The sequence below is a fragment of the Corvus brachyrhynchos genome, unplaced genomic scaffold (genome assembly GCF_000691975.1).
Source record: "Corvus brachyrhynchos isolate BGI_N302 unplaced genomic scaffold, ASM69197v1 scaffold466, whole genome shotgun sequence".
NCBI classification, from domain to species: domain Eukaryota; kingdom Metazoa; phylum Chordata; class Aves; order Passeriformes; family Corvidae; genus Corvus; species Corvus brachyrhynchos.
In genome coordinates, this window is record NW_008238635.1 from 1839525 (window position 1) to 1866800 (window position 27276).

General features: G+C 47.0%; 2 protein-coding genes across 5 annotated transcripts in view; one reads left to right on the forward strand and one right to left on the reverse strand.

Moving 5' to 3' along the window:
• TOR3A (torsin family 3 member A) overlaps window positions 1-1888 on the forward strand; it is a gene marked incomplete at its 5' end in the record, with an annotated part of 6961 nt that extends 5073 nt beyond the window's left edge. The window contains 1 exon segment of the mRNA XM_017737398.1: window positions 1-1888. This exon segment is cut by the window's left edge and continues 16 nt beyond it. Coding sequence (XP_017592887.1) covers window positions 1-106 — 106 coding nt within the window.
• A 135-nt stretch (window positions 1889-2023) lies between these two features.
• On the reverse strand, window positions 2024-26778 carry ABL2 (ABL proto-oncogene 2, non-receptor tyrosine kinase). 4 transcript variants are annotated; one of them, XM_017737434.1, is made up of 12 exons: window positions 20626-20869; window positions 16927-17097; window positions 15930-16225; window positions 15022-15294; window positions 14221-14305; window positions 12417-12594; window positions 11665-11849; window positions 11235-11387; window positions 10301-10390; window positions 8933-9106; window positions 8151-8384; window positions 2024-7835 (listed from the first exon to the last, which is right to left on the reverse strand). In XM_017737434.1, the coding sequence occupies exons 1-12, from the start codon at window positions 20729-20731 to the stop codon at window positions 6763-6765; spliced, it is 3018 nt and encodes a 1005-aa protein (XP_017592923.1). In that variant the 5' UTR covers window positions 20732-20869; the 3' UTR covers window positions 2024-6762. The 4 variants fall into 4 exon arrangements, with proteins under 4 accessions (XP_017592923.1, XP_017592921.1, XP_017592922.1 ...); XM_017737432.1 differs by lacking the exon at window positions 20626-20869 and adding an exon at window positions 26542-26778 and having other exon boundaries at window positions 2024-8384; XM_017737433.1 differs by lacking the exon at window positions 20626-20869 and adding an exon at window positions 25659-25683 and having other exon boundaries at window positions 2024-8384.
• Between the last annotated feature and the right edge of the window lie 498 nt (window positions 26779-27276).

Below are 27276 nucleotides of genomic sequence, written 5' to 3' on the forward strand. Positions count from 1 at the left end.
CGACGAGGTGGCCCAGATGATGGTGTTTGTCCCCAAAGAGGAGAAGCTTTTCTCTGCACAGGGCTGCAAATCCGTGCCCCAGCGCATCAATTACTTCCTTCCTTGAACACCAGGTGGGACCACACATGTGCTGAAGGTGGTGCTGCACTCTGGGAGCTGCTCTCTTTGCTCAGGGTCAGGCAAGCAGATGACCCAGCCAGGCACTTGCACAAGGACTTAACAGAGACTGAACCTCCTGTTACTCCCAGAGCTGTTACAGGGAAGGAGGTGCATCCCTTACACCTGGGATGTGGGGACAGCCTGTGCTTGGCTGTGTTTGGAGTCTGTCTGGTGTTTCAAGTCCCTTCTTTGAGCTGGCAGTAGCCTGATGTGGTTCTGCTGACAGATGCTGTTCCATGGGGGCGAGGACTGGCAATGTCCAAGTCCTTGGTTTGTTGCTGTGTGGTGAAGGGAGGCCTTGGGCAGGCTGGTCCTGTTGACACTGTGGCCAGAGCCATGTCCCCGTCCCCAGTTTTCTCTGTCACTTTACAAGATCACCCAGAACTGTTCTGCTGGAGTTGAGTTTTTCCCCTCTTGCTCTCATGCCTTTCTAAGGTGTCTGCTGCTCAGGGACACATGGGCCAGGATCATAGTCTGCACAGGGAGAAAATGACTGAATAATCTCCTCTGGAGATGCCAGATCCATAGCTCTCACTTCGGAGTGCCCATCTCTCACTGGAGTCTTCCGTTGTATGGAAGCTGCTGCCGGGGTGAGGGGAACTTCTGCTGCCATTGTTTTTCTAAGTGGGTTGGTGAAGAGCCCGTTTCCTTCACTGCAAAACCAAAAAGGGGAGAGAATCCTTCTGCCAAGGGCAAAGGGCAGCTGAGGACGATGGTGGCTGAAGCACCAGGCTGCAGGTAAATGTGAGTTTTCATGGATGCAGTAAAAGCTTGGTTTTTTCCTTTTTTTTTTTTTGTTTTTCTCCTCAGTACATTTCATGCTGTGGTTTTTCGGCTGGTATCAGCATTATTATTATTATTCCAAGGGGCTGTTTGCTGTCTGGGTACTCGCCAGGTGATAAGTGTGTTACAGCAGCTCCAAAAAATGTCAACAGTGTTACGGGAATGACTTTGTGACCTCTGGGTCAAAACTCCCTTCCAACAGGGCTGTGCTGCCGAGGGGTGAACAGCACATGCCAAGGACAGGGCCTGGCTTCCCGGCCACCCCCACAGGGGACCTTTGATCTACTTTAAGCTTTGACCCATTTTGCAGTGCCAGCGATGAGCAGCGGCCTCTGGGAAAGATTGACGAGACACGTCCTGGCCCTGCAGGCTTTGAGTCCCTGTGGGCACGCTGGCTCCGTTATCTAACGGATAGTCCCGGGCAGAGGTGAGCCAGCTGCTTTCCTGCTGCTCAGCCAACTTGGCTGCTGCGTGGGGTGGACCTTGGAGCTCTGCCAGCCTGTGTGAGCAGGCATTTCTGAGACTTGGTTTATGGTTAATCTCGGGTGTCAGAAGCCTGGGAAACATCGGGGGTGATGGACCCAGGGATGGCAGCTGGGGAAGAGGCTGCTGCCCCACAGGACACAACTCGGGTTGTGTTTGGCCACCTGGGCAGAAAGTTCAGCAAGCTGTTTGTTGAAGGTTGTGTGTAAGCCTGGATAAACTGGGATTTTTTTCTAAGTGTAAGAAAGTGTTGAGCTGTTTGGGTTAGGCTGACACAGGCTGGGGTGGCACCAACAACGGTGAGGCAAGAGCTGCGCTCTGCCAGGTCCCAAGGGTGTGTGTCTCACTGGGGTGAGCTTTGATCAGCCCCACGACAGCAAGAGCTGCTCTCTGACCATGTTGGGGCAACAATTTGGTTCTAAACAGATACCACATAAATAAAGATACTGCTTTTTTTTTGCAACCTGGTGGGACTAAATTATTTCTCTTTTTAAAACAGGTTTATAACAGGTTTTTCTACCCAAACGAATGAGCTTCTGGTTAGGACTGAGCAGCTTCAAATATTCATTAAGAAAAAAAAAAGCAGCACCTACTCAAGTGGTTTTTGCCAATAAAATATTGCAACCTTTATTTAAAACAAAATGCAAATTGGCAAAACTTTGTGGAACGACAGGCAAAGAGGCCCTTCCAAGGGCCTTATTTACATCAAGTTTAACACTGTTCGCAGTTCACAGTCAGACGATAGTGAGAGAATTAAATTAGAAAAACAACCAAAATATATTACAATAACAATTAAAAAACAAAAACAGTTGACAACACTGCTAAGAGTGATCGGTGATTAACGTGTTTCATTTCAATCCATTCCTGCCCTCAACGAGTTCACTACCAATACACAAACAGTGCCATGTGAGCCGGGCGGGCTCCACCTCCCGTGCACAACAGACATGGGGAAGAACGACCTCCTTTGGTACAGACATTGCTGAGTGTGAGAAACAAGGCAGAGTCCCAGAACCTCTCGTTATCTGCCACCAGAGAATGGGCTGAGGGCTTTGTTCCAGAGATCTGCAGCACAACCCCAGCACGCAGCAGTGCTGGCCAGTGCCCTGGGAGCTTCCCACACATGCTGCAGTCTCTGCCTTTCAGTCTCCCTGCCTGCTCCTGATGGGCAGCAGGGCTGAGCTGAGTGTGTTACCCGAGGAGGCAGCAGCCTGATGGCTTTGTAACCACCCCCTTCTGGAGTCCTTCTGGAGTCACTCGTGCCTGTCAGCGCTGCGGGTGCCCAGAGGAAAAGGCTGCCTCAGGTAAGCGGTAGCACACGAGGGTCGGGATTGCTCTGTGGCTGCACAGTGTAACCCACCCCCCACCTCTGCCTGCTGGGGGGGCTGCTCTGTCTCCACTGTGGGGGTTGGGTCCCTGTGCCCCACAACTCCTGCAAAAAGCACCCTGACAGATGTCAGCCTTGTGTTTGGCCGTCTCTCAGACACAAGGCCAGTGGCACCCAGGAGAAACGGCCCGAGGAGGACAGGCACAGCCCTCCCTCCCTCCCTCCCTGCTGTGTTCTGCATCAGCAACGCTGCTCCCTTCACTTCCCCTTTCCCAGTGGCTAAATTTGGTGCAGACCCAAGACCCAGACTCTTAGCTCAGCATCACCCCTGTCCACACTAATGAAGAACGTGACTGAATTGAGTGCACCACGTGGGGGTTAAGAAGGGTGTACAGTGCAGGAAGAAGAGAGAATTGCACCTGTGAGTCAGCGAATTCCCACAGTGGTAGGAAGAGAAAGTGCCCCACTGAGCTCACTCTGTGAGCACGTGCTTTGTGCTTGGCGCTACCAGGCCCGTGGGTGCCATCCCCGTGGCAAAGATGACTTTAAATGCTTTAAATTCTGGCCCATAGTAGTGCAAGTGAGAGAGCCCAGCTCCAGCCATGCCCTCACGGCTGCCTGACAGTGCTGAGGAGCAGAAATAACAGGATTTATGTCTTGTCCCCTGCCCCAAACCATGGAGCATGAAGTGCTCTTTGCTGGGACAAGTAATGGGTGTCACCCCATACATGTTCCTTTGCACATAGGGTGCCAGGCTGAAAGCAGAGAATTGGCCACAGTGGAGACCTTTAAGGCTGAAGAGAAAGCCAGACCGAGCTAAAGGGAGAGGGAATGGTCAAAGTTTTAGGAGTAGCTGTGGAAGGAAGAACAACTGGATGGTGATTTACAGCAGAAGCAGCTTTCCTGGATAGCATCCTTTTGCTATCCTGCCACAGGGCAGGGGCCATTGCAGTTTGGGAATAAAACACTGTAGGGCAGCAGAAGTCCCAGCAAGTCTGCAGCCTTCAACTTAGGGGGAAAAAAAGCCTGTCAAGTCAGCACTACCTCTGCCACAATCTCCCTCCCTGATGTTAGATGATAGGTAAGAGCGGAGAAAACACTTTGCATGGGAGTGACAACAGGCGAATCCCCAAATTCCACTGCCTTTGTTTTTCCACCACAGGAGGGCTCAGAACTAAATGGGCTCCTGTGTTGGGCACAGAGGTTGTAGAGTCTCTGTGCTTGGCAATGCCCAAAAGCTGCCTGGACATGATCCTCAGCAGTGGCTGTAGGTGGCCCTGCTTGGGTAAAGCGTTTGGACCAGGTGGCCTCCAATGGCCCCTCCAACCTCAGCCATTCTGTGACTCTGTCCTGTCCCACTGCCCATCTCTGCTGCAGGGCCCAGGAGAAACCATGGGGCATCTGAAAGGAAGTGGGGATGGCCAGTGTTCTTTGGGACACAGCTGCTTTCTTCAGAAAGGGCTGGAAGGGGGGAGTTCTAGCAGTTAGAAATTCCATACTGCTATTTTGTCACTTTTGCTGGAGCTTTTCTGGAAGACTGGCATTCAGGGGAGAAAAAAAAAAAGGCTTCTTTCAAAATTTCATCAGAATTGGGCTAAGCTTTAAAATGTTGTGGTTAGAATTCCCCTGGGAATCCCTTCAGTTCCAGCCTGTTTGTCCCAGGCTGAGCAGCAGTCCAAGGATGGAACCACGTGATTGTCTGCCAGGGCAAGCAAGACCTGCCCTTCTGCCCCAAAGAAAAGAGAGCCCCCACCTTCTAAACCCTTCTGATTGTTTGGCAGGCCATGTGAAGCAATGCCACAAGCCACCTTCCCTTTGCAGGTCACCTTTCCAAAGGCAGTTAGTTTGGATGCACACCTTCCATAAAGATGACTGAAAGAGATAAGGTAAACCACAAAAGCCCTCAGTAAAGTCTACCAGATAAGGAGTTGGTACTCTGCCTGATGTGGCTGTGGGGGGAGGAGCTTTGGGACAGCCCTGAGGGCTGCAGGGGATCAGGACTTGCCAGCACAAGGGGCTGCTTCGTTCTTTTTTCCCCCCTACCCTTTCACTTACTGGGCCATGGAAGCTCACTGGTCCCTTGTACCTCCCTGCTGTGCCTCCACACACCCTGACACAACTTAGCTCAGACCAGAATGAAATGAGGATTCTCAGACACCAGCCCATTTCTAAAGATTTTTCCAGGCCTGTCTTGCTATGCTCTGTGGAAAAAACAGCAACACTTGCTGACACCCCCAGCCTGCTTCCAAGCACCAACATGTGCTTCTGAAGTCACACCTGTGCCACAGCTCCACTCTAAATGCTCAGACTAAAAGCAGCACAGTCACACTTGAAAAACAAGTTTTAAAAGTGTTTTAGCCAAAAATAAAAGATTTAAGGTGCAAAGCAAGCGAGATCCTCTATCACCAGCAGTGTGAATTGAGCAGCAGCATGCAAGTAATGTGTATTTGGAGCCAGGTTTCAGGCCTGTTTCCTTTCCTCACAAACCAGCAACTGAGCTCTTCCTACTCGCCAGTACATTTACACCTTGGGGAGTTGCACATAGACACAGACCAGCTTTTTGAGGCCCCAGCAGTCTGCAAACAGCACCAGGACCAAGGATGACAACGTCAACCACTCAGCTGCTCTCATTCTGGGATTGTTAGAAGGCATCAGAGACCCAGTGGAAGCCCTTCAAGGTAGAGCCACAGCTTTTGTTGCCACGCCTCAGGCAGAGGAGTGCACAGGGTATGTGCACGTTCCCTCCACCACAGCGTAGGATTCTGGTCTAGCCTTTAAAATACAGGAATAAGTACATGGGCATGCCTGTGGTGTTTCCCTGTGTGCTGCCATACTTTATCACCTTGGGATGCAGGGAAGCTGGAAGCCTGTGAGACAGGTAAGCACCAGAACAAATCCCAGGAATCTGGCAGCGTGAAGGGTCAGGGACAGGTCCAGGGAACCCTGCAGCAGTTAGGACATGTGGTGGGCAGGCTGGGCTGTACTTTCTGGCTCTCCAGCTGGCCCTGCAGTGCTGTGACTGCTAAAGGAATGTGGAGAACAGCCAGGGGGGCGGAGGCTCTGCCTTACCTACCATGGGTCCTCACGGTGATCAAACGGAACTGGGGAGTCAACCTGGTAACAAGTTAAAAACAATCTAGAGCTTAAAGAAAGAAAGAACCCACCCACTCCAACAACAACACTGGCAAGTTGTGCAAGAGCCCCAAACTACTCAAAAATGACCATCAAGCAGCACCTGTGCTAGACCACTAGAAATAGGTATCAGCTGAGTGAAGGCTGCGTGGTGGGAAGGGGGAATTCCAGTGGTCAGTCTGCCCAGCATCCCTGACGCTTCCAACACAATGACGATGAGAACATGGCAGATGGGGTGGACAGGAGGGAAAAGGGACAGTTCCATATATTAACTAATCTTGCAGTTCTCATTACAGCAGCAACAGCGCTATGGAAGTTAAGCCATCCAGCCCAGTGCATCCACCTCCAGCAGCTCTGAATACTGTCAGTGCATTAGACCTTCCCCCCTAGCTGCACACGACCCCCCTGCGGAGCCCCTCCGGCTCCAACTGCTCTGCTGCTGGTACCAGCAGAGCCCCAGTGCCTTTCCTGGGCCTCGTCAGGACAGCAAAGCACACGTGAGTGCAGCCAGGGCAGGGTCTGTAGAGCCGAGCAGCTGCAGCCACCCCAGGGCTCCGGCTGCCACCACGTCCTGCCCAGAGAGAGAACCTGCCATTGGTTCTCCTGCCTCTCCGAGGGATGAGAAGGAACTTCCTTCCCTTGCCATACCAAGCAGATCAGCCTGACTAGGTAGGGACAGATCCTTGATGTCCTGTGCCTTACAGCTTTAATCTACCCTCTCCATCCCCAATTTTTTGAGATGAACCTGTAAACGTGAGGAGAACTCAGTGATCTGAGGTACTTCACATACTCAAGTATCAGTCTTTCCTTTTGAAAGCATCAGTACAGAAAAACAGTCCCCCCCTCCCCGTGTGTGTTTCTCTTACCCAGATCGACAGTAGCTACCTTTGCACCACATCACTGATTTCTTGGACACATGACAATAAGTTATTAAGGACGGGGTTTGCCCCAGGGACGCCAGCAGCTGTCGAGGACACCTGCAGCTCCTGCAGGCTGAGTTCCAGTTTGCTCACGGCTTCCCGGAAGGCAAATTTGTTGCGCGTGTGCGGGATGCAGTCCACGTAGCCTGAGCAGTAATCCAGCAGCTGGTGCCCCGTGTCCACCAGCTGGCTGTTGGGCGTGGGCTCGGCGATGGCGCTCGAGAGCAGATCCGCACACTCCAGCAGCGCCTCCTTGCTGATCTTGTCTGCGGAGATTTTCTCGGCCACCTGCTTGGTCTTTCTCAGCGCTACCTTGGTGCCAGCCGTGCCGTTGGCCATTTTCACTGGGGAGGTGGAAGACGATGACAGAGGCACTTGAGGCGGAGGCATCACGGGCCTCCCAGATTTTCCACCAACAGGTGCTGCTGCTGCTGCTGCTGCCTTCTTACTCCCTTCGCTCAGTTCCCGTCCGTGCTGCCGTGCCCGCGCACACTTTGGTTTTACCCGTCTGGGCCGGTCCCTGTCGCCGGAAGAAGTGACCTGATGCTCAGATAAGAGCTTAAATTTATTACCCTGAGAGTCTGTGCCAATGAGCTGCACGTCTGCTGGAGTGTGTTTTAGAGTGGGTGAGATTAGGACTGGCACTTTGTGGTTATGAGTGGTTGGAAGTATTGCTGCAGCCTTTACCGGAGATGACCACCCTGTCCTCTCGCCATCCTCAAGGGCCCCTTGTCGTGGGCCACTGTTTTTTTCTTTGCCCTTAGGAGCTGCCGCTAGCCCTGGACCCTCCTTTTCTTCCGCTGCGGAGGGAGTTCGGAAAGGGAGTGCTGTGGCACCCCTTGGCAAGAGTTTTGCTTTTGGTCTCTCTCTGGTCAAAGCAGGGCCTTCTTCAAACCTTTTGGGAATCAGGTCACTGGCCCTCGCCGTGCTCTCTTCAGGCTGAGAGGAGGTGGACACAGTCCGTTCCAGCTGAATTTTTGACCTCTGGGAATTTCTGGGAAGGGTCATTGCCATCCTATCCTGCTCTGGAAGCCCTGAGGACATGGAAGATGTAGAGTTTGACCTTGGAAAAGGCTTTGAAGCTTCTTCATTGCCAGTGGGTTTTCCTGCTCGTAAACCCAGTGTCTTTTTAATCAAGCGTGGCGTAAAGAAGCCAGTGATGCCCGACCACCCTCCACCAGTGCTCACACCCCCAGCACTGCTGGGCCCAGTGCCATCCTCGCTGTAGAAGGTCCTCTGCACAAAGCCCCCTCCGTAGCACTTGGGGGGTGCCAGGCTCGTGTCCTGCTGCGCGGGAGCAAAGGAGAACCCGTCCACGTGCTGCAAGGAGGCAACAGAGGAAAAGTTACCCGTCAGCTCGTATTTCTTGTGGGGCTGGTTCTCCATCTCCCGGAAGGAACTGCTGCGCTTGGGAGGCGTGGGAGCATTCCTCTTCTTCATAAAGGAGCTGAAGAAGCCCCCTTTCCTGTCCCTGGTGAACGTGGTCTCTTTGGCATCCTCCAGGAGGCTGCTGGGGGACTTGTCCCTCTGCTTGCGGGGCAGTGCGGGGGACCCGCCTGTCGGCTGTGTGCTTCTGATGAAACCTGGGAGGAAGAAACAGGTGTCAATGTGCACAGTCCATTTCCATTTCCACCTCCCTGTCCTGCACTGGTGTATTTACCTGCCCAGGTGCTGCAGAGACAGAGTGAGAAGCAGAGAGAACTTGTATTTTATTATTTTTTCTCTACTTTTTTTCCGTTTCTTGTCTGTTTTCTACACTGAGGAGGCCACTTTGGAGAGAAATCAGAAAAGAGTTGCTCTTTTCTTTTAGTTTATTACTCCCTTCCTGTTATTTTTTGCTCCTTTCCAAATACCCTAAGCATAGAAGAAAATCTCTTGCTGCACTGTTAACTTCAGTTTTGAAGCTGTCATTTAAAAAAGAGCAGGAAAACCAAATTTGAAAGAAAAAACACAATGGGATTTTCTAAAAGAACATTGAAAAAGCTAAAATGTCTTCTATTTGCTAGTAAATAACTGAGCCAACAGCACTCATGACACAACAGCACAAAGCTGCTGTCGTGTTGTTCTTTGTTTCTCGGGGAATTTACACCCAGAGCACGTGGCCGCACCGCCACTGTCCCAGTGCCCACACCTGGTGCTGAGCTGGATGCCGAGTGCTCCACAGTGTCCTGTGTTCCTTCAATGTTCTCCTTGTTCTCTGCCTGTTTCTTCAGGGTTCTTGTCTTGGAGGGAAGCATGGGTAAGCGGGGCAGGTAAGGAACTATGGATGAGGATGAGGCTGTTCTTCCAAGCTCCTCTGCTACCTCTGTAAGGAAAAAAAGGGAACAGTTGGAACAGAGACCAGCAAAGGAAGAGGGAAAAAAAACCTGGGTCTTTACTGCAAACACAGACTGGCAGGAAGAGATCCATGACTGAGAAATACATAATTTATGGATTTAGTCTTTGTTCAAGTCTAGAGGTATTCAGGGTCAGATGTTTTTCATAATGATTTCAAACTCATTTACATCTTTATAAATTCAGCCAAAAAAAAAAAAAAAACCAGTGGTAGGATGATCTCTGCAGGAGGGTCTGTTAAGGGCTGCTCAAGAGCTAAAGGCAGCACTGGATGCATTTGCCTGTTTTTAATCAAGGTGCCTCCTACTGATGCACCCCCAAAGTTGGTTCCTATCTGGATCTAAGCTGCTTTGCTTGATGCAAAGTACTGCGTCCCCCTATTAGAAATGAAGACTGCACGTCAACAATAGGTCACCAGAAGGAAAAAGAAAGCACAGAAAAACCCCACAAGCTCCTGGCCACACCCAGCTTGGCATTTGTGTGGCCGCTGGATGTGCCTGTTATAGATCCTCACTGGTAAAATTCCATCTGGTGTGTCTTTTCTGTAGTAGGGAAGTTGGTGGATCAGTTGCATATTTAATTTAAAAACTGAGCAGAATGCTCTGACATTTCTGCTTGTCTGCTGAATAGTGTCACATTCCTCACCAGTATTTACCTCCTGGTAGATTATATTTCAGACTTGAGCTGCATAGATTTGCTCCTAGAAGGAGCTAAGCAGAAAATCCAGAGATTAAAGCACGCTTTTTTAAAAGTGAAGGCTGGTAGAATAATATTTCATGACCTAATTGCTGCAGTCAGCAAGGGACTGTGATAAGCATACATCTTTCTCTCTCTCCATCACTCATTATTCCTCACTCCTCAGCCTGGAAAACATGAGTTTTCCTCTGATAGAAGAGACAATATTCTTTAAATCGGCTCTTGGGCATCTTAGTGAATGAAATGACACTGTCCCCTGCACTGGAATGTGTCTGAAGTTTATTCAGTATTTGTGCAGCAAGTAAGAGAACGTATTTACCCCAATTATGGCTAAAAGAATAAGTAAGGGATGGAGCTCCATCTCAACCCCACTGCCAGCAGATGAGCCCTAAGGGCCCATCCATGAGCCACAGCACTCTGGGGATAACCTCCAGTGCTGTTTCGGGAACAAAACAACAGCAGCTCTCACCCTCTGAGATGCTCGAGTCATGGAACATGGTTTCAAAAGCCTGGTGGGTCTCAGCAAAGGAAGGTCGGTCTGGTGGGTTCCACTTCCAGCCTGCAATGGCAGAAAGCAGAGTTAAGTCTCAGTACCTGAAACGAGGAGATTCATTTTTCTGCTGTCCAAGGAGACAGAAAGTAGTCAGACTCTGACCTACTGTTAAAGAGGCTTTAGAATCATTCACAGGTACTGACTCATGGCAGCAGTCAGTCACCCTACTGTATCCTAGCAAACAAATCTTGAGAAGAAGGAACCAATTCTGAAAATCCTCACTCTCTGCCAACTCTACAGCTTTTTCTGATCTCCCTATCCCCCTTTCTGATTTTTTTGGACAAAGGACAATTCCCTATTTGCTACCCTGGCTGCTTGGACTGAACACATCTAGCCCAGTCAGAAATAACTGGGCATGTAAAGCTCCAGGCAACATCCTGCTCACATGCTCTTAATATTGAAATTCAGGCAGACCCTTCCAAAAGAAGGATGTGTGTACGCTGTGGGGGAAAGAGGAGGAGAGTGCCTTGATCCTAGATGGAGCTTGGAAAGTTACAGAAGAGTATCATGATGGAAAGTTAATTTCTGTAGTTAGAAATCTGCACTAGAGGAATGTATTCTGGAAGCACTGTCTGCTGGTATCACCACAGGGTCTGGAAAGTGACTGGCAGTCTCTTTGTTTTGCATCAGGATCACATGAATTCCCAGCTTTTGGGCTTTTGTCAGCTTCCTGAAGGTTTTTTAAGCAGTAATATCCCTCATCATTCCCCACCTTCTTCGTTTCATAACCGAAGCCCGCCCTGACTTTGACGTGCTGGGGATCAGGTATTGCTGGAGACTGATGGGCTCTTATCACAGATTCCTCCCACCTTCCCAGGCTTTGTCCCCGAAACTGGAAGAAGATACTCACATGCCCTCATCAGTTCATACACCTTGGGAGGGCACCCCTCTGGCTGCTCCATCCGATAGCCCTTTTCCAGCAGATCATACACCTGAGAGAGGTCAATGCCTGGGTACGGTGACATCCCATAGGTAGCAATTTCCCATAACAGCACCCCAAAGGCTGCAAAAGCAGGGAAACAAAACTCCTGTCATAAGTCTGCCCTTGTGTTGTTCATTCCTCTGTGGCCTTCACTGCAGCTTGAGGCAGCATTGTTTCCTTGCAGATATTTCAGGCCAGTCTATTTCATGCTAGAAATGCTATTGGTTCATGAAGCTGTGACCTGGCATGGACCGTCTTCACAAAGGTTTCTGCCCAGGCCAGAAAGCAAGTTACTGTGTGGACTGGCAGAAAAAACCAAAATGAACAAGAAAAGGACACTGAAGGTGAGTTTTCTTACCCCACACATCTGATTTGATTGAAAAGGTGTTGTAGGCCAGGCTCTCGGGAGCTGTCCATTTGATTGGGAACTTGGCCCCAGCATGGGCTGTGTAGGTATCACCCGTCATGAGTCGACTTAAGCCAAAGTCAGCCACCTTCACCACGTGGTTTTCTCCAACTAAGCAGTTCCGTGCTGCCAGGTCCCTGTACACAGGAAAAAAGGACACCACTGCAGCAGGAGCAGGGCTTTTGAATGCAGTTTTGGGGCCCCACTCTCCTGGACCGGGAAGCGCTCTCTGTATGCAGCAGGTAAAGGCAAGGTGAGCTTTGCCCTGAACAGAAACTGAGTGGACTTATTCTTAGGAGCAATGAGGTAAATCAGGATTAGGACTAACTCTTTAAATTCTATTAAGTGTTCAGCAATGATGGCTGTTACAGCACCAAGTTTATGTTTCTTGAGGATGGGATCAGCAGCTCATCACACACTGGTAACAGGTTTATGGCACGGCTTTATCTGGATTTAAACAGGACTTTGGGTGGACACTGTCTGCACACAGGGGGTACAGGTCAACACCAGCTGTTGCCAGGCAGTTGGGCACAAGATTGCTATTAAAGTCCTCAGGAGAAGGACAACACAGCCAATGGGTAAGCCAGCGTGAATCTAACTCCGGAAGAAACCTCCCCAAAAGCTGGAATTCCTGGCCCACCATGCTGGTGGCCTGTTTATCATTGCAATCTGAAACTGTACCAACTCCACATGACTTCACCCACCTGTGAATGAAGTTCTTCTTCTCCAGGTATTCCATGGCAGAGGAGATCTGGGTGGCCATGTAGAGCAGCACGACAGCACTGACCTCCTCGCGGTTGCACTCCCGCAGGTAGTCGAGCAGGTTCCCGTAGGGCATGTACTCCGTCACAATGTAGAAGGGGGGCTCCAGGGTGCACACACCTGCCAGGCAAAAAGGCAGCATGTGAATAAAGCTTCCCTTTCTCACCTCCATTCCTGAGTTAACAGCCATTTAGTGCATTTTGTACCAGTGAGTGTTTCTCTGGGAAAATGAAGACTTCCATGTACAAGACCCAGGTCAGTGCAGCACAACTTAAAATTCAGGGCTTTTGTCTGTTTTTCTGTCCATCCACTTCATGTGGAGAGAAACACCTCTATGAAAGCACTACTGTTCCTACATAATATACATGAAGCAGTAGTTCTGTTCTTTGAAAGGTTACAGAATGAAAGAAGAGAACTTTGAACACACAATTTGCTTTTCTTCCCCTCCCTGCCTTCATAAAGCTGAAGAGTGGCCAACTGGAAGCAGGTACCTGTCAGCTGGCAAGATTTCCAGACTGAAATGTCACTACAGAGCCATGTGAAGCACTCCCATGTGCTGGGTAAGGAATCAGCACGGTGGGACCTGCTCCTGGAGCAGCATTCTCACACATTCCTGGGATGACTGCTTGCTGCAGTCACTGTGCAAAGCATGTAAAGGCGGAGGAGGAGAGCAACAGGATACTCTTGTCACTGCTCTGGGATCTCCCCTGCAGCTCTGCTGAGGGCCTTACACACACACAGGAGTAAAGCACAACTGCACTGTGCATCAGAAAGAGCAAAAGTGCAGCTCTCTGATGACAAATCTCTAAGTCTGGGCTCCTGGAACCAGACAGGGCTGGCACACACTTTTATCTGTGCCCTTTTTTAAATGGATACATAACAGTTGCCATTAGCAAAAGCCTTCACATTCTTCACATTTCTTCTTTCTGGCTTGGCTTGCCAGCTCTGCTCCTGAAAGCACCAGAAATCCAGAGGCAATTAAACACTAGTAAAGGTTTAGGGTGTCTCCTTAAGAATCCTTGTGCTTGTAGATTTAACAGCTATGCAAACTATTTAATAATGATCATCATATCATGCACCTGCCAGTGAGACAACAGGGCAGAGCCAAGATGTAAAGCCTGTGGATTTCTTTCAGTTCTGAGTTGTTTGATCTCATGTACTTATTTGGTGATACACAGAGTCCCCTCACAGCAGCAGCCATCTGGTATCTTCTGCTCAATTATAGACTAATTTGTTCTCTTCAGTGCAGCCTTTTCTGTAAATGTCTCTGATTTGAGAAGTTTGGAGAATGGTATTTGTTGTGCTTCCAACAGTTTTTTCCTTTCACTTAGAATTCTCTTACAATTTTGTTCTGTTCTCTCAGAAAAATAAGTCATGGAAAATGATTTTGTAAATCCAATTTAACACAGCAGAGAAGGAATCCAAACCTGATGACTGAACCCTGGAGCATTTCTAAGGCCAAGGACACAAACCAGCAGGAGGATGATATTGCAAACTTTTATGTAACAGTCGTGCCTCCACTGCAATGTTGTCTACTAATGTAAGTGACTGTATTTGATGTTTTATTTAAAATTAGTGTCCCTTAGCTCCAATATTACATAAAGCTGTCAAAAATACCACCCCATAACCTGACCTGATTCATAAAGTTATATAAATACAGAAAAGCTGCCACTGCATTTAAACCAGGCAAGTTTCTGCCAAAATGATGACTAAGTAAGAACAGAAAGAGCAAGGCATTTCACTGACCTAACAACTGCACTAGATTGGGGTGCTTGATCTCCTTCATCACAGCTGCTTCTTTCAAGAACTCCTCCACCTCCATGGTATCTTCCTAGATAGACAGAGAGGCAAAAGAAGAGAACATTTATCTTCATGACCAAGGTCTGGTTAACACCACACATCCAGGCTGAATATAAATGATGGCATCTTTGTCTCCATTCTGCTGTTTTGGCTTTTACCAAAGCAAACTGTAGCAGCCCTGAACAGCTGCCTGGATGTCCTGCAGGGACTGATCTGCAGTGCCAGGCTTGCTCGTTTGGTAGCTGTTGTGGCTGGTGAGAGGAAGACTCTCAGGATCACTGACTGAGTTCCTCTGTATAGCTATAAAAATTAAGTTACTCAGGGGACACTTAGAATTGCAGTTGTTAATGCTGAAACAAACCCAAGGTTTTGAAAAGAAAGAGAAACGGAGAAGCTGAATTTTTCCAGGAGTGGAGGACAGCTTATAGAAGGTTTTTTCTGACCTTTGATTTCTTAAAGCCTCCGCAGCTCATCTGGAGGAAGGGAAGTTGTGTTTGTAACCATTTCTACTGGTCTGGCTTGGACATGCAGCTCCTGCTGGGCCAAAATTTCAATTTGTTTCCAAGCCACATGCACTGGTGTAGGTTTGATAGGGTCAAGGCTGCTCCCAAGCACGGGTTTTATGCAGATCAGCACACTCCATTTTCTGATGTTCGTACCACTAGGTGTAGCTGAGAATGTTACAGTTTCCTTACTCGTGTCATAAACGGTGACCAAACCAACAGTGCCTGCAATCTGAAACCTCACCTTTAACGTTTTCACAGCCACTGTGAGATTGTATTTCTTCCAGACCCCCACGTAGACCTCTCCATACTGCCCTCCCCCGAGCTTGTGCTTCATGGTGATGTCGGTGCGCTCCATCTCCCACTTGTCGTGGATGGGGGACACTCCGTACACCGTGGGCTTATTGCACTTGGGTGCTGGATAGTGCAGAGTTGTCACCAGCCCGTCTGCCACCGTCGAGTGATGGTGCACGAGCTCTGCCAGGGTGCTGAAACGGCTTTCTGCCGTCACATAGACCTGTTCAGCATGGAACAGGAATCTGCTTAAATGAAGGCAGCTGGAAGTTTTCAGTAACATTGGAAAACAGATACAGTGCAAACACTTTAATGGTTTTTTAAAAAATCAAAACCCAGGGACTTTAGAATATGTGTTCTCTTCCTGTTGGGCAAATAACTATTAATCTGTGGGATTTTTACCTGCAGAAGGCAACTACATATAAGCCATCACTTAAGAGCTCTGCTGTCTCCTGCCTCGTGCTTTACAGGACTAGAAACTGGAATTCTCAGTCAAGCACAAGGCCTGTTCCTGCATCTCTCAACACAACATACCACTACTTGATCTTGGTTAAAAATGCTGACTTACCAAAGCTCTGCTGATTCTAAGGGGATCAGTGGAAGGCTATCACCACCTCCAACCACAGCTGCCTTGCTACCCAGCTACTTTCAGCCCAGACAAGAACTGTCTGCACTTCTTCCAAAGTGCTGTTTCGGGAGTTACCACCAAACCCTTGGCACACGTGCTCTTTTATACAAATACTGAAGCTGTTTAGTCACACCCCCCCCCCCCCCCCCCACACCTCCACGCCGCAGCTTCCCACCTCTTAATGAGTATCTTCACCTCCTCTCCCCACAGCGTTCTCCAGAGGTCCTTACCTTGCCATCCGAGGTGGTGTTGATCCTGTAGTGGTAAACGCGTCCTTCGTACCTGAGCGAGATGGACAACTGCCCTGGGCTGCTCTCGCTCTCCCGCACCAGGAAGCTGCCGTTGATGAGGCTGCTCAGCAGGTACTCGGCTGCACTGCGGGACACTGGCCCGTGGTACCACGAGTGCTTCTCCAGGCTGTTCACTGGAGTGATGTAGTTGCTTGGTACCCAGCCCTGCCCATTCTTCGAACGTACCTCGCTCCATTCGCCATTCTGGTTGTAGCCCAGGACGCGCAACTTCTCACCTGTCGCCAGAAAGAAAGAAACAAAATGAGCACGGTGCAAGCTGTTGGGACTCACTGAGGGAGAAACTCAGCATCAGCCGAGCCTGAGTTTGTAGCTTAACATTAAAATCATCTTACAATTAAACTGCTACATATAAAGTATTTATGAAGTAAAGGCTCAGACAGAATACCTAGGACACTGTTCACTGATTTAGTGCAGTGAGAGTGATGAACTCAAAAAGCTTCTTGTACTCCTGTTTATTAGACTAGGAAGACTTTATTTTCTTGGAGGGATGAGTTTTGTTTCCTTGAAGCCTTAAATGGCACATGATTTAACAGTTCTGGCGTATGTACTGACCAGAATCAGAAAGTGTCTGTGCCATGCTTAATTCTTGGTTCTGCCCCCGGCTGAAACTGCCGAGTTCTCTTACCATCTATGATGTACCCATTTCCCTCCGCCCTTCCTACAGCAGGTGTCTCAGAGGGCCAGTGCTGCGGGGAGCCTGGCACAGGAGTGGGCTGGACTGTGCCTGTCCCAGCAGAGCTGCCCGGCAGGTGTCCCTCCAGCACCACAGGGACGGACCATCCGCTTCCCACCATCACTGCAGGGAATCACCTTCCCTAAGGACACTGTTCCCATTCCTGTCCGGGGAAGGATTCCACTTCCTGATTTCTGCTGCTGAGTTTTCAAGCTCACAGCTGCTCTGCACTCCCAGCCTTACCTTTGGTGATGCTGAGTGTGTTGTCACCACTTGCTACAAAATCGTAAAGTGCAACAAAGAGATTGGGATCGCTCTCAGTGGCTCCAAGCAGGTTCTCCTTGGAGCTCCATCTGATGGCTTCGTTCAGTGCCTGGGGCTCGACTTCGCAACCGTAGGGGCGGTGCAGGGCCTCTGAGGAAAGGACAGGAGAGGCAATTACTTTGTGTACAGCTGTAAATTATAGAGGCAGGGAATATTCTGAGTTGGAAGGAACCCACAAGGATCACCGAGTGCAACTCCTAGAGAAGGTGATTAACTACCTATACGCCAAGTAGCAAGCTATGTATATAAAATTTCTATTTAATATTTATTATATTATATATACTTTTATTTATCTACACCTCTACTTGAAATTATTTAAGCATTCATAGATAAAAAAATAGGTGCAAAATTAAAGAACTTTTTTAATTACATGAAGTAGTGAAGGAAACCTTTCAATCACAAAATGTTACGTTTTGTCCTCATGGTTTCTGTGGTGGACATAGACAGCCTGGATCTGAAACCAGCATTACATAATTCAGTGAGACTGAATTATGAAACGTGTAAGTTGGGATGGTAACTTGTTTAGTATTAACAGGAATGACAGTGATTTGTAATACATTTCAAGACTGTGTAAACAGAGGTGAAAAACTGACAGGGACAGAAGGTAGTACAGGTGATGCTGGGTATTTAGCAGCAGCATTTCTGTTTTGCTGTTCCAACAGACAACTGATGCAAACTTGTCACTACAAGGGAGTGGGGGGAGGAATCAGATGTGTTTTCTAAACAAAAGAAAGAAGTCCCTACAGTTCCTGTGATGATTAAAACCAATCTAAATCCATAGGGTTTTAGGAAGAACTGCAGTAAGACGCAAAACTGTATGAACATTTCATGCTAGTGCTATGTCAAGACCGTCGCTGGCTTTCTAATTCACAGAGAAGTTTCCCAGGAACATGCAGTAGAGTAAATTTCAATATTAAGACAAGAAAAAGAGCGATGGTGAGGTTTCATACATGGGGGCTGCTCAAGGGAGCAAAAACATATGAAGGTGTAACAGTATATACTTTTTCTCTGATGGCACAGATCTACATCTCTGTCCCAATATCTATTTCTGAATTCTCTTGTTGAACTTAGGGAAATGTACACTGTAAAGAGATTTCATTAAATGCACTAAACATAAAAAGTTCTCTCTAAAAAATCTGAGGCTTTCTTTGCTTTACAGTCATTGGTTTGGCCCATTTCTCAGGGGCTGAGAAGTCAGGCTTGGGATGTTTTTAAGCAGACACTGCCAGAGAACATGTGTGTGGCTACACCTCCCCTCTTCCCCACAGGACCCTGAGATTTACACTCATTAGTAAGAGGTGGTCTGTAAGGCACTTGAAAAAGGAACAAAGAGCTCAAATGAAACACAGGACAGGAAAACTGGGAAGTCAACGAGACACAAAACAGGAAGAAGCCTGTGCCAAGTAACAGGCACAGTAATATGCCAAATCTGTGTCATAGGACAGAGCTCAAGCCTGGAAAATGAGAACTAAGGGGCGTTTCCAGCCTATAACATGATTTTTAACTGTATTGTAGGCATATGAGAAAGGAAGTAGTAGAGGTTTGTTCTGTTTCCATTTTAAACATGTAGCTAAGTGCCTTTTGACTGCATTTCAGAGTTCTACTGCTTGCATAACCTGTTCATCTTGCTATTACTTAATAACCTAAAAGTAGCCTTCTGTCAAGGTTCTCCTAGCACAAAAAGAAGAGACTACAGACTAAGCCACCAAAATGTCAGTTCCTTGATTGCACTGCCTGCAGATGCAATATTTACATACGCTTCTTATTCCTAACTCTCAACTGCAATTAGTTTTACAAGATGTTAACCCATCAGACTGGATGTTATCGTGGAAAATAAGAAATCCCAGTGCTCAGCCACCTACATTACTGCCAACATCCCACTGTATTTTCTTAGGGCTGGATGTGTGCATACGTATGTCCGGTTGTTAAGCTCCAGGAGAGAACACCAGTTCCTAAACCCAGCTCTCTTTATGGACTAAAAATACATACTTAATTAAATAACACATTCTTTATGCTCCTACAGTGACTTGTGTTATGAGTGTTTCAATGCCTTAAGCAAAGTCAAATGTGCTGTACAAGAACCCTGACTTTCACATCTCTGCTAGAGAGCAAACACAAAGGTAGCCAGTTTCCAAAAAATACCCAACCTCTCAGCTCCAAAATACCTTAATGATGTTCACTACCTTCTTACTTTCAATTATGTATCTGCCAACCAGTGAAAGGCTTTAAACAAAATGATAATAATTATTCTAAATCAAAACATCCTTTAAGTTTCTTTCTCCAGCCAGAAAAGCTCATGCACTGAGCACCCTAGCCCTGCTCCACAGACAGCTCAAGGTTAAGTGTTTATCCATGCACCCACAGACAGCCTGAAGCAGCCCAGTGCCAGCCCAGCTCCAGAGCTGCTGCAGCAAGCAGTTCTCACCTGCCACCAAAAAGAAACCCCCAAAATAAGCACAGTGTAAGCTATTGGGTCTCACTGAGCCCAGCTGAGCCCACTGCAGGCAAGGCAAAGCCAGCAGAAATGCCACCTGATCAGCACCAGGAGTTCTGCCCACGTGGAAACACGTGTGGGGCTGTGCTGGACTGGCAAAGCAGATGTGGGACTCCTACCACTTTCTTGGGAACGCCTGGGAGGCTGGCACATGTTCTTAACACCCACTTGATGTACAAAAAAGCCAGCAGAAGTTAATGTTTGATGAGAAGCTTCAATCACTTAGCTACAGTGCTTGCCTAAAAATCACATTACCTAAAAATCAAATGCTTTTAAGAGTTCATGTCTCACTAACTTCCTTCACTTTCATGTTAGAGTGACTTGAATGCTTAAATAACTGTAAAGGTTACCCAACACCTAAAGGGGTTTTTACCAGGATATAAAAGTATTTCTTGCAGGTTGTATTTCCATAACAGCCCATGCTGTTCCATAAGGTGTGGGATCTACACCAACCATCACGTAAGTGAAACAGGATCATCACAGAGATAGCCAAAGCATGTCACCAATGATGCCCCTCCAGCTGAATAGTTTGCAAGCTCTGTCCACACCAAAAGTCAGGAAATGAGCGGGGAAATTATGTTTTATATCAGCTCCTTCTCAAGGTTAACCATAAATCTTATATTATCACTTTCATTTCCTATGCAATGGAAAACTCACATCATCACTTAGTGAACAAGTAATACACAGTCACACAAGGAGGTTACGCTTTATCCATCTCCTTCCTTACTTTATTCCCACAATACAATTTGCTTCTCTCCGGATACGAATGCTTTCCTATCCAGCCAACACGCAAGGGGTGTTTTGTCCCTCACCCTTGCTGCCAACACTCCAATTACCAATCTCTTTGGTCTCAGAGCAGGAGGTAGAATATGCTAAATTTTAAATTTTAGACTCACATTAAGTGCTGAAGTGGTCTCTATTTATGAAATACTGTGTAACTGCTCGTAGAAAAGAAGCATTTCAATAATCCTAAAATCCCAATAAAAGCTGGCAATCTCACACCTTCCTGTGGCTGGTCTCATACCACAAGACAAAGACAGACTTGAAAGGACCCCATCCTCCTTGAAGCACTTGGAGAAAGCCAGAAAAGGGATAGGACAGGATTACACCCCCAAGCATCCTACCTGTGAAGTGCGTGCCGGGCTCGGAGGTGCCTTCGCCGAGGCAGCAGAGCAGTTTGCCCTCCTTGCCATAGCTGCTGGACTGGAAGAGGACTGTCCCCACACTCATGCTGTGCTTCCAGCAAGCAAAGAGGCTGCTTGGCACCACAAGTCCTGGGCTGAGCACAAAGGCTCCACACACAGCAATCGCTGCTCTCGAGGCCGGGGGCCAAGGGGAAAGGAAGCGCTGCTGGGCGGGCAAAGGAGAGACTGGGAAAATCAGGCCCTGGGTTAACGTGGTTATTAACTGGATGGGAGGGTGGAGCTTTGCAGGGACTGCTGAACACACGGAGGATGTGGGGACTGGACTGCAAGTTGAAACAACTTTGAGATGAGCTATAGAGACAGAGTTTTGTTCCACTAAGAGTTAGGTAACACAGTGTTTGGGAAGAAAGCAAACAGTTTCCTTGGAGAAATTCCTCTGCAAATTACAAAACAGATCACCCATTAAGGGGACCGCCCAGATTGATTCACTTTTCCACTCCACATAACCACTGCTGGAGCACTACTTACGTGAATCAACAGGAAAGGATGTTAGTGAAAACACACATCTCAGAGAGGTACAAACACTGAGCACGTGAACGCTCCTGGACACGTCAGGAATTCAGAAAGACACAGAAAGCAAGACCAGCACGGTGCACCCAGTCTGAGCTGCATACTTGCTGATTTAGCAACACTCAGGACAGCTTTCCACAAGGGCCCCATCAAATCATCTCTCAAAACCCCCAGATTTGTTTGATGAATTCTTTAGAAGCCCTAGTTTTCTAGTAGAGTTGCCTTGTACAGGACAGGCTCCTCCTGCCAGGTGGCCAAGGAAGGGTTAACAAACCAGCACTCACCATGGCAGTCTCACACCTAGGAGGGTGGTGGGCCTACAGAGGGGTATAAAAGGGAGCAGGGAAAGGGAAGGCAGTGGTTAAGGCCTTTGCAGGGTGAGAGAAGCTGCTGCAGCCCAGTGAGGCAAGAAAGCAGCACTTCTATAATCTGTGAACTTCACCATTCTGAGAGGGGCAGCTGCACTGTGTGATGATGATGACTCAAACCAGACTGAAGGTAGCCAACTCGGCTTATTCCAAATGTTTGTGATTTGCAAGGCTGTGGATGTACAAAAAGTTTACAGAACTGTGGATATGCTGTGATGATGAGGAGTCACCTTTCCCATATGGCTTCTGACAAGAGTTACTTCCTCTGAGATCAACACCTAACATCTGTGGAAAACTAACTTAGGACACCTGAATACTGCTGTTTTTAAAGTTCTGACAAGTGGGTGACCTCTTTTCTTCCTCTTCCAAAACCAAGCTCAGTGAATCCTGCGGTATACTATCCAGTGGTCAGAGGTTGAGACACCTTTACTTGAGAGCTCCTGGGCTTTCTCTCTTTTCCTCCTTCTTTACTTCTTGCAGTTTACTGTTTTCTCAGCTTGCATTTGCTCTAAGTACTATGAATTACACTGCCCTCTGTACTAAGCATATCTGTTAATACACAAAGAACAATCAGAACTTGTGGTGAAAGACAGCACAACTTCAGAAACACACTTGGATGAGCTTTCTGACAATCACCCTTACCTAAAATGGTACCAGGAAAGGGCAAGCTATGTATGGATTTGTGGCTAGATTAGTCTCAGCTGTGATATTTACTACATATATCAGTATATCAGCTACAGTAACACATTTACTTCTTAGTTAAAGTACAATGGATGAATAATTGGTATTTGGAACAAAGGATTAGCAGAAAGTTAAGTCGGATTAATAATGTATCGTGCACATATCCCTCCTTACCCCATCAATTTTAGCCTCTGTCAGCAGTCTGTAGCCAAAGCCTAATGGCTGGTTGGTGTGTTAAGAGCTCCTGATGGGAATCATGTAGTTGCCAGCACTGGCACTATGGGTGAGAAACGTTTTGGCTGTAAGTCTCCTGCAACAGAGTAATTCTGTGCCTGCACCCTTTCCAGACACCCTCCTGAAGGTGTTCTCCAGTGGGAAGGACACAGAGTGCACAGCAGTTCATAAGGTCCTGTCAAATGCACCCAGGCAGAATAAAATCAAGCATCTTTCTGGCTTCTAGATGAGCATTATCTCTCTTAAAACTTATTTTCCTAGACAGTTATTTTACACTGCAGGCCTTGACATCTGCATCCACCACATCTGCATCCTGTTCCTGTGCCCTTCACAGTAAGTGCACAACATAAAATCTTAATTCTGGTACACTCAGCTTCCTCAGTGGAAGAATACACCTTTCAGGCACAGCAGTTCTTCCCAGCTCTTTACCCTATTCCCTGTGGTGCCTTCAAAGCTGTTTCCTGAGAGTGGTTACCCTTCCTGTACAACTTAAGTCATCCATTTAGAAGCATTTTTCTAGTTCTTCCAGCAGTGGGGAAAAGTTGAATAAAAGGAAATCTTGCTGACTATGCTACTTTGTAACGTGTAGGTCAGGGAGCTTCTAAAAAATTTGCTCTACTCTGAATTTCAATGCCTCTTAATGTCTCTTAATCAAAGAAAATAATGTATTAATGAAAATACAGCCCTGAAATGGATTTGGTGTTGTTGGCCACAGGCCAAAGTGACTGGTTTGTCAATGGAAGGGAGAGAGACAAAGAAAGGTTTAGAGGGTAAATACTGGTTATTGCATACAGTCTCAATCTGATATATTGGTGTTTTACAACAAAACCCACAGGGTGTAGACTTGTGTGTATTTTTTCACATAGGGACAACTCAAACACAAGGCCACCAAGATCCCTGCATATGTCACATATCTCACTTTATTTTCACTCTTGAGTCCTTAAACTAAATATGCTGTCTTTAAACTATGACGCTTTTTTACAAACAGACTCATTTTATTTGCTTGCTTTTAAGACCAACAAATAACAGGCATTGGTCATTAACTCATGGAAAGTAGACCATCAAGTACCTAATGAGTGCTGGTATAATTGGTATTTTCCACTGCACCTTCAAAACATATATTACACCACTGGACCTTCAGATCTCTAACTGGCTTGTTAGTGGGAGGATTTCTGCCTTAATGAATACAAGGAAACAAAACTGATAACACAGCAGCAAGTGGGTTTCCTATTTTGCTGACACCATTGGAACAGTATCAAGTCCTACAGCAGCTTTGCTTCTGAAGCCAAGTCTCAGTGCTTCCGGCTAACCAAAAATACTCGAGACAGGCTACACACTAAAAAGCAACCAGTGAACAGGCCAAGTTTCTGCTGTCTAATAATGTGGCAGTATTGAAGCAGACCTATGAACTTCCTTTACCCCGTAACAGACTGCAGCCTTTACCTAAATGGACCACCTAGTCTTTCTGCTGACATCCATGTGGCCATGAAAAGCACCAGTTTAAAGGGGTCAGACAGCTCACATATGGCTTTGGTAAAGTGCAGGCACTAACTAAATGCCATTCCTAGGTGTTCCTCTCCTGCAAGCAACCAGACTCTTAATAACGTGGTTTGCTAGAGAGAAGCACAGACCCATAGTTAGTCCTTGGGCCTCCCACAGAGTGGGGCAAGGTTTAAGTATTGTAAACAACCCACTGAGGAAAGCCAAGAAATACAGCTCTGAGCCAAGAACTTGGGATGGGCAAGGAGTAGGTTTCTATTTATGGTACCAGGCTGGGAGAGACAAAAAGGGAGGAGACTTCACAGTCAGTGACAAAATTGCATCATGAACAGCTCCCATCACATAAAAGGAAATACTTCAAGCCAAGCTGGCAGCACTGTCATGCCTCAATTATCAAAACATACTGGACATAGATAAAAGTGATCTTTGGTTTCAGAGTGAGAAACATACGGAGGAAGAGCTCTCCACACACTTCATCTCTCGCAAACAGATTCACTTTGCAACAAGATTAAGTGCTGATATGATACAGGGGTTGAAGTGGTGGGTCTTTGCCTAGAAGAGGTGCTTCTTGGCTAGCTTGATATAAAAATCCAAGGGGTTTTGGTGTCACTGAATTCTAACTGGTAAAAGGAGAGAGACAAATTGATCTCAATTGATTCAGTTCCACCAATGTATGAAGAATTCAAGACATTGTCTGTCTACCTGAACATTACAAGGAGATAGCTGTGCTAAGATTTTAGACAAATTGCCTGTCTTCTGTTTCCCTGGTACCAGTTGTCCCCTCCCTTTGTTATTAATGCAATCAAACAGAGGTGTCCTTCAGCCCATTTCTTTGCTCAGATGTCAGTGACACATTTCTCCCATTGTCAACATAATGCAGTGCTTCTCTATTTCTTCCTCAACTAATTTCTGGTGAATCCAGTCTGAAATAAATGAAGCTTAAACTCCCAAGCCTTCCTTTGAAAATCTTCATTCGTTCCTTGAAAGCAAGATGCATAAATCTCTTCATAGATCAAAGTGTAGACTGTGACTGAGCCATCTACAGAAGCATTTGCTGTTTTAAGAGAGAATTTCCAAGTAGGTGAAGTATTGATCATGTTCAGTACAACACTGTTAACCTAACAGTCTGGCTCTCATTACCTCTAAGATTTTCACAGAACTCTGTCAGGAAGGCAATTCTGGCAAGTGCAGGCAGCAAAATGCTGCAGGGTTTTAAATGCATTTAAAATACACTTTAGGGTGAGGAACCCATGTGAGCACAAGAGAGCTGGACCCAAGAGCTGTTAAAAGGTACAACAGATGTATCTCGTCACATGTACTGGGAATGGTCAGAAGCACAGGACCAGTCACAGCTCAAGTCTGACTTCTTTAAATGTGCCCTCTGGGTGAGGAACCAAAACCCAACAGCACAACAGATAAGGAAAAAACCACTTTCCTGAAGAGAGGTTTTAATGTAATTAAAATTAAACACAAAAAGGTTTTTAGAACAAAAAAATTACAAATGTAACCCTCTTGCTAAATCCTCAATACTGTATCAAAGAGTCTGTTCCCTTAATTCCCAAAGATTTGCTCAGCTCCTACAGAGCCACTCAGCTTTGCAAATGCAACCGTGTAGAATCAAGCAGAGAGCAGCAGCTGTAAATGCTCTGTATCACATACCTCTTTCCATCGAGTACTGAAGCTCCAATCTCTCTTCCTCTGAATGCTGCCTACAGTGGACAGCAACTACTCCCACAATGCCAGCCTTAGGGAAAGGAGGGCTATGAAGGGACACAGATTTCGAAGGTAACTGGGAAACTGTAGATCAAAAGTCTGTTTGACATTCTTCTTCTGTCCTGGCAAGTTCCAGTAAACCTCTCCACAGTGTGAAGGGTGAGGAGGATTAGGTCACCCAGTCCTGCTCCAGGAAAGGTGGGATGGCCAAACATATGACAGCTTACAGCAAGTCATTTAGCACTTTTTTAAATCGGTACTTTAGGAGAGAAGTTGCTTAATGGGGATTACACTTCAACAGAATTCCGGAGGAGTCGTTACTAATGGCCACATCAAAGCCAGATATTATCTACTTCTAAGCAAATCACATGGGTAGGTATTTACTCACAGTGTTAACACAAACATTTGAAATCCCTGAAGAAGCCAGAAATGCCCACACTCACGAAGTCTAGCTGGAGAGAGGTTTATTTTGCAGATGTAAAGCACTAACTGATCAGACCTTTGAGCTAACGTGATACAAATGTCCAAGCTGCTTTCCCAGTGACATAATTACATCTTCTTAGAAGCCTTACAGTACTAGGTACTCTCCTTAGACCCAGCACCTGGATCAATGACTACATTGAACTGTTTCTCAGCTGCCTTTTTGAAATTTATTTTTAGCCTTTTTAGTTAGAGGGAAGACATGGAAGGAGAGGGTAGAGATTAACTCACTGACTAGTAACCTCAGGAGAGAAAGAAAATGTCAATCTAATAGCCCAAATCTGAGTTGGTGTCACATCTTGAGGCCCAAACATTTTTGCAAGTGCCTTGGACAGGCAGCACTGCTTACCTTGTGGAGGATATTCGGAGGGCAGAGCTCCCCAGGTGAGCTGATACAGCTTCAGTTTCCAGTACATGAGTTTAATTTTTTAATGGAATCCCAAAACGCTTGTTAGCACAGACGCGATTTCTCAGTTCCATCCACCCACACCGAATATGCAGCAACTGCCAAGGCTACACAGTACTTCTGTTTTAAAAAAAATTCTCCAGCTAAAAATAAATCACAAAACTGTCAACCTCATTTCTCAGCAACCAATATGCTGTTCAAACCATCATCCACAGCCATTTTCTTCAAGAAGGGGGCTCCTTTTTAGAATATTTACTTCATTTGACTAAAATACCCTTGTGATCTTGCCTCCTTTGAAATACATTTGTCTTAGAAAATAAACAAGCGTTTCCTTTCCTTCAAGAAAAGCCGAGCTTTAGCATGAATACTTGCCCCAAAATTGCATGCCGTGCTGTTAAGTTCAGAACCAGGGAACACTCCTAACGTGGAAAGCCCCTGCCATCCAGCTGAGCCCTGTTTAGTTGTCTTATGCCTTCTCAGCCCTCTGGGCTGATTCCCTTTGGGGGGCAGCGGGAACGTGAAGTCAGAGGAACGAATCCATGGCACTAAACTTAGCTCCGGCTGCGGAGCCACTTCCTGTTGGCGAAAGGCAGCCCCTTGTCATTGGCTCCAGTGAGCAGACAAGGGGCTCCATTCACCAGCGCCGGCCAACAGCTGCCCAGGAGCAGGGTAACTCGA